This window comes from Hylobates moloch, unplaced genomic scaffold, assembly GCF_009828535.3.
Source record: "Hylobates moloch isolate HMO894 unplaced genomic scaffold, HMol_V3 SCAFFOLD_10, whole genome shotgun sequence".
In the NCBI taxonomy this organism is placed as follows: Eukaryota; Metazoa; Chordata; class Mammalia; order Primates; family Hylobatidae; genus Hylobates; species Hylobates moloch.
Genome location: NW_026652285.1, coordinates 103,266,452 through 103,278,494, shown reverse-complemented (window position 1 = coordinate 103,278,494; position 12,043 = coordinate 103,266,452). Strand labels below are relative to the sequence as shown.

The 12,043-nt window shown below is 54.3% G+C and overlaps 1 protein-coding gene across 3 annotated transcripts in view; it reads right to left on the bottom strand.

The window, feature by feature from the left end:
- Positions 1 to 1,603: 1,603 nt before the first annotated feature.
- Positions 1,604 to 12,043, bottom strand: part of LAMC3 (laminin subunit gamma 3) — an 85,215-nt gene continuing 74,775 nt past the window's right edge. For 2 of the 3 annotated variants that reach the window (XM_058445976.1, XM_058445977.1), the window contains exons 25-28: positions 11,735 to 11,952; positions 9,842 to 9,988; positions 9,647 to 9,746; positions 3,026 to 4,529 (exon numbers count right to left, since the gene is read on the bottom strand). In XM_058445976.1, coding sequence (XP_058301959.1) covers positions 4,279 to 4,529; positions 9,647 to 9,746; positions 9,842 to 9,988; positions 11,735 to 11,952 — 716 coding nt within the window. In that variant the 3' untranslated portion in view covers positions 3,026 to 4,278. Of the gene's footprint in view, positions 4,530 to 9,646; positions 9,747 to 9,841; positions 9,989 to 11,734; positions 11,953 to 12,043 lie in introns of all 3 variants that reach the window. The other variant, XM_032165438.2, reaches the window with a different exon arrangement.

Genomic DNA, 12,043 nt, shown 5'->3' with positions numbered 1-12,043 from the left:
CGTACACCTGTCATTTCATTCTCAAAACTCCATGAAATAGGACTTGGCATTCCCATTTCCAGAAGAGAAAAGTCAGGAAGCTGGAGCTGGGGCGCAAGGCCACCAGAAGGAGAGACAAGCCCATGACTCCAGGAAGAGCGGAGCTCAGGGTGCAGGATAGGGTACCTGTCGCCAGGGTGACCATGAAGTCTAGTGTCCAAATCAGGACAGCCAGAGTCAAGGGAGCACTCTTCGTAATGATGCTGGGCCACAGGCATAGACAGGCGCTGTCCGGGGCAAACAGCACTAGGAATGGCCCTACCGTGCATCTGACTCCTAGGGTTGGGACCCTGAGATCATCTTTCTTATTTATTTATTTTTTTCGAGGCAGAGGCTTGCTCTGTTGCCCAGAGCTGGAGTGCAGCGGCTTGATCTCGGCTCACTGCAACCTTCGCCTCCAGGTTCAAGTGATTCTCCTGCCTCAGCCTCCCAAGTAGCTGGGACTACAGGCACACACCACCCAGCAAAGCTAATGTTGGCACACGCCCAGCTAATGATGGCACGCGCCCAGCTAATGTTTGTATTTTTAGTAGACACGGGGTTTCACCATGTTGGCCAGGCTCGTCTCCAACTCCTGACCTAAGGTAATCCACCTGCCTCGGCCTCCCAAAGTGCTGGGATTACAGGCGTGAGCCACCACGCCCAGCAGAGATCATCTTTTTTTCTGTGGCTGTCCCTGGGGAGGGAAGTGCCCAGCAAAGGGCTAGGCAGAATGGGATGGGGCTGAGGTCAGGGCAGCAGTCCAGGGGGCAGGCCCCTCCTCCCCAGTAAGACCAGCTCCCACCTCTCCTAGCTGACGCTCCTCTGTCCACTCACCCAAGGGTTTGGATTTGGCCAAGCTGCATGACCTTGGACGAGGCACTTGACCTGGCTGGGCTTCAGTCCCCTGATCTTCACAATGAAGTAACCCAGAATGCACTAAGCAGGGGCTTTTGTAACTTTGATGACTTGCTGGATGGTTTAAGCAGAGAGTAAAAGCTTCGCGTTACCACCCTTGGTGGATGGGAGCTGACTTAGGACAGAGCCCTCATAATGCACTTCCCACTCCAGGCTCCAACAGCCTATTGCCCCAGCCGGTTGGGCTGGTTGGCCCCAGTCAGCCATCCTACAGGGCAGGGGCCACCCCACCTTCTGCTCAGCTGCTGGACTGCATTGCTAGCCAGATGTTCAACAGCTGCCGCATTCCGCCCGGCAGTGGCCCCACCTCTGGGGCCAGAGAATAGATCAGCACATGCACCAGGCATGATCAGACTGCGTGAGTCACAACAGGTCAGGCCCTAGTTCTCCACCCGTCAGGGGATGCTGGGACTGAGCTTTGCTGGATCCCACGGCTTGAGTGGATAAAGGCTGAATGCCAAGAGCAAGCACCAGGACGACTGTGTGCCGCCGGCTGAGAAACTGGAGGGAGGCGGGAGGGGGACATCAGACCCTATTCCAGAGGTCTTGGAAGAACCCCATCTTCTCAACATCACTTACACCAGACGCCAATCACCAAACTCACTGTGCAGCAGCAGCTCCCCCATCTTCGGCCTCTCCACCTCTGCCCAGACATCTAGGGACCAAGTCACTCCTAGCTCCGCTTAATCATGTCAATCCCCCCACTGTAGCCTTGACTTTACAGTTTTCTGTGGAGGAGCACACCTCTTCTCTGAACACCGTCTCCCATTAGGTTGGGGGGTGGCACCGGTCATCCATTATGTGGCCTTGGATCCAGAGATCCTCATTATCCTGAACAGGGGTTGTGGAGACTTCACCTAAGCTGAGAAGCTGCAATCAGGACACAGTCACCAGCTTGTCTCTTGCAAGCACTAGACCTGATGACATGTACACCTGGGGCCATTATGGGGGATGGCAGTAGGGGTGGGTGTCCTCTCCCATCAGGCATAAGAAAAACAAAGCCACTCTGCAAAGAGAAAAGAACGGGCTGGGTGCAGTGGCTCATGCCTGAAATTCCAGAACTTTGAGAGGCCAATGCAGGTGTATCATCCGAGGTCAGGAGTTTGAGACCAGCCTGACCAACATGGTGAAACCGTCTCTACTAAAAACACAAAAATTAGCTGGGCATGGTGGCAAGCACCTGCAGTCCCAGCTACTCGGGAGGCTGGGGCAGGAGAATTGCTTAAACCTGGGAGGTGGAGGATACAGTGGGCCGAGATCAGGCCATTGTACTCCAGCCTCGGCGACAGAGCGAGATTCCATCTCAAAAAAACAAAAAAAAAAAAAAGAGAAAAGAACAAAGCAGATACAGGAGAGGAGAGCAGAGACAGAGACCAAGAAGAGAGGTGGGAGGGGGGAAGAGGGAAGCCAACCTATCCCGGAAGCCTCAGGCTCCCCTCCCTAGGCTATCTCCAACACCTGGCAGCCTTTTTTACCCCAGGGTTCCAAGTGACCCTCCCAACACCACTTTTCTGCTGAAACCACCTCAGGAGGGGTTTGGGGCTTGCGGCCAAGAGCCCTGACTGAGCAGCTCCAACATCCCACCCCGTTCAACCTGGGTTCCTGGAGTGATGCAAGCTGGCAGAGCCCCAACCCTGCGGGCCCCGGACTGTTGTCCACCCTCTTGCCTGGAATGCTTCCTCCTCTGCCTCCCCACCCTTCAAGGCCCAACCCACACCCTCCCCCTCCTGGATGGCGCCCCTCCCTGCTCACCATCCGCGGACACTTGGCTGTGAGTTTGTCTCCAGCCTGAACCAGAGGTCAGCTGAAGGCCTCTCTGCACCCCACCCCTCCAACTCCCCAGCTCCTAGGCTTTGCGTGGTAAGTGCCTGAGAGGAGAGGGTAGGTACCTGTGATCACACGACCCCAGCAAAGCCCTCTAATGGGAGGTACTGGCCCAGCCACGAGCTCGGCTTTTGCCACCTTCCTACCAACGTCCGGTCCGCATGCTGGCCACCTACTAGGTATGTCATGTGCATACCCACAGCCAGGGCCCTGGCTGCCCACCAGCCGGGGAGGGTGAGAGGCACACCACCCTGCCCAGTAAAAGGGTCCTTTATTTCCACGTTCAACGGAATTGGTCTGTGCTGCTGCCCTACCCCTGCCCGTCAGGGGAGCATGGGAGGGGGCTGGACCTGCAGAGGTGCCTGTCTTCCCAATGCTGAGGCCTTGCCGTCTGCTGGAAGAGGGTCTGGGAAAGGGGACGGATGCCAAGAGGAAATGCTGAGGAGTCCTGGGCAGAGGCCGGCATGCAGGCCTGGCCACAGGGCGATTCCCGGATAGGACGGACTGGAATGGCAGCCAGGCTTGCACACCCTTGTGGCCTCCTGCATGGTAAGTGGTGCTGCAGGGCTGGTTTGGAAAGCGTCAATTAAAGGTCAACTGGGTTGCTGGGGGGCACAAAGGCGTGCTCCTGGTAGCCTGAGCCCCCTGACCTAGGCACTTTTGGGCCTGGCTCTTTGGATAGATCACAGGCTGAAGTGGGTACAGGCCAGGGCGGGCCATTCCCTCGGGGCGTCTGGTGCAGTCCCAGGACCCTGAGAGGGAAGCATCCGGTGAAGGCAATGACACCCCCACCAGGAGTGGGCCTTGCTCTAGCCAGACTAGCAGGCCTGGCCATGGCCTCAGGGTCCCTGGGCCTCAGATTCTGCTGCTGAGAACCCTCCCAGGATCTTGCATTTCTTGGCCCCAGGCTGTGTCAAGCTGTAGGGCGTGCATGCAGCAACATAGGTCAGAGAGCTGCCGTGAAACAGAGGGCAGCCAGCTCTGGAACTAGGAGCTTTGGCTGTTGCTGACCCCCTTGATCTCTGCAGATCTGCTGAGACCTCCCTGCTGTCTGGAGTGAGTGGATGTAGCACCCCAGGGCATCTCATGTAACAACTTGCCCAACATCCAGAGGGTGCCCAGCACACAGGTGGCTCTCACAACAGCTGTGGACTGTAATGTGTGCGGACCGTAAGCTGTGGACTGGATGGATTAGACTTTAACACATGTGGGTCATACACACAGACATGCACCCTCACGTGTGTATGTTACTGACACTGGGGTGTGCCTGTTTATGCATGTGCAGGGGTGAGAGTGCGCACTGATGCCCGGGTGAACTGGGTACGCACACTCAGTCCTGCTGGCAGGGAAGAAGCCACAGGCAGAATCGGCAGGGAGTGTGACTATTCACGCAGGGGCGAGTTCACAGCAGCCGGCTCTGGGGTACACCTGTGTGGGCACACCTGTGGGCTAGTGTGCACACCCTGGGTTATGTAAACAGCAGGTGGGGGGGGTGTGTGCCGGGGATCTGGGCAGCCCTCACTGCCAGCTGGCACAGTTCTCGGGCAGGCTGTGCAGAATGGCCTCCAGGTTCTGTTTGTCGGCGCGGATCTCAGCAAGGTCGCTCTCGAAGCCCTGGATCTGCAGCTCCTGCTGCTCAGATTCCTGCTCCAGCAGCCTGAGTTTCCTCTGCAAGGCCCCCGGGGAGCCCAGCTGCAGCCTCAGGCGTTCTAGTGCCCACTGAGTCTCGTTCAGGGCCTGGGCTGAGGCTTGATGGGTGTCCAGCGACCCTGCGGTGGGGCACAAACAGCCTCACTGTGAGCCAGCAACCCTGCAGGCCCCAGGGCACCCCCCAGCCCCTGAGCCTCTCCCCAGCTCAGGCCTCCCAGGATTCCAATGGCCCACCATCCACCAGGGAAAGATGGGGAGGTGAGTGAGGACTCATAGCATCCCAACGGGCCCATGGCAGATTCTAGAACATCCTCCTGGGTGGCACTTGACAAATGTCATTTTTGTTGGTTTTACCATTATTGTTAAAAAAAAAAAGGCCTCGGGTGAGTCCTCTCTGAGTCTTAGTTTACTCATTTATAAAACAGTGTGGGAGAGAGGCCCCTGTGATTTTTGCCGGCTTGAACACGCTGGCTCAATACACTGACAGCACACATTTACAGATGGTGCCTGTGGGCCTGGATGTGGGCAGTCACTGGGGTAAACCACAGGGTCTCTGGCTTCAGAGTGAGGCAGGGAGGCAGCTGCATCAGGGACTGCAGGCCTGGAAGGCAGGCAGCAGGGTCCTGGTTCCGGCCCCTGCATGTCTTCACACTACTTCCTGGGGTTAAGGACTTCTCCGTGTCTCCCCAAGCATCGACCCTAACCCTAACCCTAACCCCAACCCCAACCCTAACCCTTGGGCCAGGTGCTCACATTAGAACTGCTAGCAATGGTGATGGAACAGAATCTGCAGGCTGCCTCTCTCCCATCTGGCCCTTGTCACCTTGTCACTAAGTGTAACATTTAACAGAAAGATGGAGCTCAGCCAGATGGGAGAGTGATGGCAATGGGGAGGTAAGTCCCAAGTGGCTTTTTTTATCTTTTTTTTTTTTTTTTTTTTGAGATGGAGTCTCACTCTGTCACCCAGGCTGGAATGCAGTGGCATGATGTCAGCTCACTGCAACCTCCACCTCCTGGGTTCAAGTGATTCTCCTGCCTCAGCCTCCCGAGTAGCTGGGATTACAGGCCCACACCACCACGCCCAGCTATTTTTTGTATGTATGTATGTATGTATGTATGCATGCATTTATTTATTTATTGAGACAGAGTCTCATTCTGTTGTCCAGGCTGGAGTGCAGTGGTACAATCTTGGCTTACTGTGGCCTCAGGTTCAAGCGATTCTCCTGCCTCAGCCTCCTGAGAATCTGGGATTACAGGCGCCTGCCACCACGTTCGGCTAATCTTTTGTATTTTTAGTAGAGATAGGGTTTCACCATGTTGGCCAGGCTGGTCTCAAACTCCTGACCTCAGGTGATCCACCCGCCTCAGCCTCCCAGGTGTGAGCCACTGCACCTGGCCTAATTTTTGTATTTTTAGTAGAGACAGGGCTTCACCATGTTGGTCAGGCTGGTCTCAACCTCCTAACCTCCAGTGATCGGCCCGCCTTGGCCTCCCAAAGTGCTGGGATTGCAGGCATGAGCCACCGCGCCCAGCCCCAAGTAGCTACTTCTAACCCCACAGGATTCCACTGGGCCCCAGGGATCCCCGAGGCCCTGGATTTCCTGGGCAAGCAGCTGCAAGCACTGAGCCAGGGTGCAAGAGAAGGCAGAGGGGAGCCGAGGCCCTGCTCACCTGGGAGGACCTCAAGAGGCCCCACAGCTCACAGCAAAATCCAAACAGCCTGGTCTTCGAAGAGATTCAGAAATGGATTACAGCCCCCACTGTACCTGGCCAGGCTGCCAAGGGCTCCTGGAGCAGGGGCCAGGCGTGCGCTGTTCATTCTGCATCCCCAGGCCAAGCACAAGGCCAACACAGAGTGTGACAAGTGAATGAATGACAATGACAACACAGGAATGGCTGAAGAGAATGTCTGCTCTATGACAGGGCCTTAGGTGTTGACTAGTGGTTAACTGCACGCACTCTGAGTCACTTGGACCCGCAGGTGAGCCATGGCTTCCCCACTGACTGGCTGTGGGACCCTGGGCACATTATCTAAACTCTGTGCTAAGCTGGGTATGGTGGCTCTCTCCCGTAATCCCAGCACTTTGGGAACATGAGGTGGGAGCATCCCTTGAGTCCAGGAGTTCAATACCAGCTTGGTTAACATAACAAGACGCTGTCTCTACAAAAAAACAAAAATAAATAAAAAATAAACTCCCCATGCCTCAGTTTCCTCATCTGCAAAATGGCAAAAGAATAACTGTCCTTGCATCGAAGAGTGAGTATGAGAATTCTGTAAGATCACGTGTGTGAATAGCTTAGTGTGGGCCTGGTGTCCAGACAACGTGCAGAGTGTGGCAATTCTCTCTCCTCTTACTACGAATGAAAATTGAAAATGCATGCTGCCACATGGGTGAATCTTGATGACTTTCTGCTAAGTGAAATAAGTCAGTCAAAAGAGGACAAATAAGGCTGGGCACGGTGGCTCACGCTTGTGATCCCAGCACTTTGGGAGGCCAAGGCAGGAGGATCACTTGAGCCCAGGAGTTTGAGACCAGCCTGGGCAACATAGGGTACATATTTTTTTGTCTCAATTAAAAAAAAAAAATTAGCTGGGTGTGGTGGTGCGTGCCTGTGGTCCCAGCTACTTGGAAGGCTGAAGTGGAAGAATCTCTTGAGCCCAGGAGTTTGAGGCTGCAGTGAGCCACGATTGCACCACTGCACTCCAGCCTGGGCAACAGAGCAAGATCCTGTCTCTAAAAAAATTTTAAGAGTACAAATACTGTATGATTCCAGTTATATGAGGTCCCCAGAGTAGTCAAATTCTTTTTTTTAACTTGAAGTTCTAGGGCACATGTGCACAACGTGCAGGTTTGTTACATATGTATACATGTGCCATGTTGGTGTGCTGCATCCATTAACTGGTCATTTACATTAGGTATTTCTCCTAATGCTATCCCTCCCCCCACCCCCTACCCCACGACAGGCTCTGGTGTCTGGTGTCTGATGTTCCCCACCCTGTGTCTGAGTGTTCTCATTGTCCAATTCCCACCTATGATTCTTTTTTTTTTTTTTTTTGAGACGGAGTCTCGCTCTGTCGCCCAGGCTGGAGTGCAGTGGTGGGATCTCGGCTCACTGCCAGCTCCACCTCCCGGGGTCACGCCATTCTCCTGCCTCAGCCTGCCGAGTAGCTGGGACTACAGGCGCCCGCCATCATGCCCGGCTAATTTTTTGTATTTTTAGTAGAGACGGGGTTTCACCATGTTAGCCAGGATGGTCTCGATCTCTTGATCTCGTGATCCACCCGCCTCGGCCTCCCAAAGTGCTGGGATTACAGGCGTGAACCACCGCGCCCGGCCCCAACCTATGATTCTGAGCAAATTCTTTTTTTGAGACGGAGTCTCACTCTCTCCCAGGCTGGAGTGCAGTGGTGCGATCCTGGCTCACTGCAACCTCCGTCTCCCAGGTTCAAGCGATTCTCCTGCCTCAGCCTCCTGTGTAACTGAGATTACAGGCATGTGCCATCATGCCCGGCTAATTTTTTTCATATCTTTTTTTTTTTTTGAGACAGAGTCTTGCTCTGTTGCCCAGGCTGGAGTGCAGTGGCGCGATCTGGGCTCACTGCAAGCTCCGCCTGCCGGGTTCACGCCATTCTCCTGCCTCAGCCTCCCGAGTAGCTGGGACTACAGGCACCCGCCACCAAGCGCAGCTAATTTTTTGTACTTTTTTTTAGTACAGACGGGGTTTCACCGTGTTAGCCAGGATGGTCTCAATCTCCTGACCTCGTGATCCACCCACCTTGGCCTCCCAAAGTGCTGCGATTACAGGCGTGAGCCACCGCGCCCAGCCTTTTTTTTATATCTTTAGAAGAGGCAGGGTTTCACCATGTTGGTCAGGCTGGTCTCAAACTCCTGACCTCAAATGATCTGCCCGCATCGGCCTCTCAAAGTGCTGGGATTACAGGCATGAGCCACCGTGCCTGGCCCAGAGTAGTCAAATTCATAGAGACAGAAAGTAGAATGATGGCTGCCAGGGGCTGGGGGAGGGAAATGGGGGGTTAGTGTTTCAGGAGGACAGAGCTTCAGTTGAAGATGATGAAAGTGTTCTAGAGATAGGTAGTGGTGATGATCACACAACAATGAATATACTTAATGCTGCTGAACTGTACACTTCAAAATGGTTAAGATGGAAAATATTATGTGTCTTTTACAATTTGAAAAAATACATGCTGTTCTTTTCAGCCCAACTGCCCTGTCTGCTGTCTCCTGAGCCTCCCCACAACACTGGGCCTCTAGGACCTTCGTGCCTTGGGAGGTGCTGTTCCCTTCATCCAAATGCCTCCTTGCTAAGGCCCATCCTGAATCTGACCTCCTTCCTACGAGCCGCTATTTACTCACTCTCAACATACACCACGCACCGTAGTAAATGCTTTCTAAACCACCCCACTGTTACTCCCATTTTCCAGATGGGGGATCTGAGGCTCAGAGAGGTGGAGTGACTTGCCCAAGGTCTAATGGCCAAAGAAAGGACAGAGCCAGACTTGAATCTTGGTCTGATCCCAGACGAGCACCTGATGCCACACTTTCAGCCATGACAGTCTTTCTTCTTCTCCTGAACCCTCAGCTCCTGAGGGCTGACCTGCTCACCTGGTGCCTGTGGGTGTTCTTGCCAATGGTGAGTTTTCTGTGTGCCCCCTGCCCTGCCCCCAAGAACAGAGGGCCCTGGAGGCACAAAGAGTTGCTCAAAGTGAACTCACTTCTAGATGCCAGCCCTGTCTCACATGGCACAGGGGCCTGGGCGTGGTTATAAATGCTTGTGATTTTTTTTTTTTTTTTGAGATGGAGTCTCGCTCTGTCGCCCAGGTTGGAGTGCAGTGGCGCGATCTCGGCTCACTGCAAGCTCCGCCTCCCAGGTTCACGCCATTCTCCTGCCTCAGCCTCTCCGAGTAGCTGGGACTACAGGCGCCCGCCACCACGCCCGGCTAATTTTTTGTATTTTTAGTAGGGACGGGGTTTCACCGTGGTCTCGATCTCCTGACCTCGTGATCCGCCCGCCTCGGCCTCCCAAAGTGCTGGGATTACAAGCGTGAGCCACCGCGCCCGGCCAAATGCTTGTGATTGACCACAAAGATGGGGATGCGGGAAGCATGGCGATGAGGACAAGGAGGAAATCTTCCCCAGGACTGGAGCTCACAGGAAGATCCTAGAGGTGCCCCAGGGACCCAGGGGTTCAGGGCCCAGTCTTGGGGCCTCCTTACCCAGCCTGGCAAGCAGCTCTGACAAGGCCTCTATGTCCTTCTCCAGTGAGATGCGTGATTCCCGGACCTGCTGCTCCATCTCGCTCAGCCCAGCACCCACCTTCCAGGGGCAGGAGGCAGAAACAGCTTGAATGGCACCCCCACCCGGGCTGCCAGGGGCAGAAGGTGATAGGGTGGGGGCCCTGGCACACGTACCCGCTCAGCTTCCTCCAGCTCCTGTCTGCGTGCTTCAGACGCCAGCAACTGCCAGGACGCCTGTTGGAGCGTGGCTTGTGTCTGGCTAGTGAGCCGGCTGGCACGGCGGTGTGCCTGTTTCCCTTCCCTCAGCAAGGCCTTGGCAAGCTGTGGGATGGGTGGCAGTGGCAGGGAGAAGAAATGAGTGCAGTAAGTCCTTTTGGAGGTAAATAGCTCTTATGGCAATAATCCCAAGCAGTCGTCTGTACCAGGCAGATCATTCATTCACGCATGCATGCAACAAATATGTACTGAATGCAGGCTAAGTGCTGGGCACAGTGTAGACTGCTGGATACCACCCGTTTCAGGAGGAGCAATTCTAAGTATTTTACAGATGAGGAAACAGAGGCACAGAGGGGAGGAAGGGCTGGCCGAAGCCCGAGGGGCATGACAAGAGATCAAGCCCAGGGACCCCTACTGCAAATCCAGCACTTTTCCCAGGCACCATAAAGACAGTTTCCCCGGTGTGTGAGCAACAGAACCAGCAACAGAGGTGGGGAGATATGCACTGATTAGAAATTGGCACCAATTTTAAAAAAGCCTAGTTAAAATCAGCCAGGGCTGGGTGTGGTGGCTCATGCCTATGGTCCCAACACGTTGGGAGGCTGAGGCAGGAGGCTTGCTTGAGGCCAGATGTTCAAGACCAGCCTGGGCAACATAGTGAGACCCCAGTTTTTTTTTTTGTTTTTTTTTTGTTTGTTTTTGAGGCAGACTCTCACTCTGTTGCTCAGGCTGGAGTGCAGTGGTGCAGTCTGGCTCACTGCAACCTCCACCTCCCAGGTTCAAGCAATTCTTGTGTCTCAGCCTCTGGAGTAGTTGGGACTATAGGTGTGCGCCACCACGTCCGGCTAATTTTTTTGTATTTTTAGTAGAGACAGGGTTTCACCATGTTGGCCAGGCTGGTGTTGAACTCCTGACCTCAAGTGATCTGCCTGCCTGGGCCTCCCAAAGTGCTGGGATTACAGGAGTTAGCCACCACACCTGGCCGAGACTCCTCATCTCTTAAAAAAAAAAAAAAAAAAAAAAAAAAAGTTAGCCAGGCACAGTGGCACACACCTGTAGTCCCAGTTACTCAGGAGGCTGAGGCAGGAAAATCACTTAAGCCCTTGAGGCTGCAGTGAGCTGTGTACGCCAGCCTGGGTGACAGAGACCCTGTCTCTAAAAACAAACAAAAACAAACAAACAAACAAACAAAAACTTAAGCTGAGTGCAGTAGCTAACGCCTGTAATCCCAGCACTTTGGGAGGCCAAGGCAGGTGGATCATCTGAGATCAGAAGTTGGAGACCAGCCTGGACAACATGGTGAAACCCTGCTCTACTAAAAGTACAAAAATTAGCCAGGTATGGTAGAACAAGCCTATAATCCCAGCCACTCTGGAATCTGAGGCAGGAGAATCACTTGAACCCAGGAGGCGGAGATTGCAGTGAGCTGAGACTGTGCCACTGCACTCCAGCCCGGGCCACAGAGTAAGAATCTGTCTCAAAAAATTAAGAAAAAAATTAAAAACAAAAAGGCGGGTAAAATAAATAAATGCAAACTTCAAAATAACAAAAAAGAAAAGAAAAACCTAGAAGTTTAGGCAGGAAAGCCAGCAGACCCAGGTGTAAGTCCTGGTTAAGTTCATGAGCCTGGCCGCACCTCAGCGTTCTCGCCTGTACAATGGGGACAGTAGTGACACCTATTTCGTGAGGAACCCGCAGGCTCACCCCCGTAAAGTCCCTGAGCTAAATGCCTGGGCCCACTGAGCAGTGAGTGAGTGCGGAGTAGTCAGCATGGATGTCGAGAAGGGGCCCACAGAAGGGCGGTCCCCCTGGGAGGCAGGAGGCCACTGTTGTCACAGCCACTGCCCTGACCTTGGCACTATCCTTGGCCAACACCTCTGCTTCTCTGCCCTTCTTCTTGGCACTGGAGGAAAGAGAGGCCGCATTTCCCAGCATCCTCTCCACCTGCTTGGTCTTCTTTCTCATGTCTGCAAGGAGTCTGTCGCTGATGGAGTCTGCCTTTCTCTGCAATGCCGCCTGGTCCTTGGGCCGGGGAAACTGCAGCTTCATTCCTGCAAACCCGGCTGAGGCTGGGTCAGGGGAACTGGGGTCACGCCTCCAGTGCCTCCCAGGCAGCCGCTGGCAGAGCTGCCTGGCTGACCACAGACCCTTGGACAACGA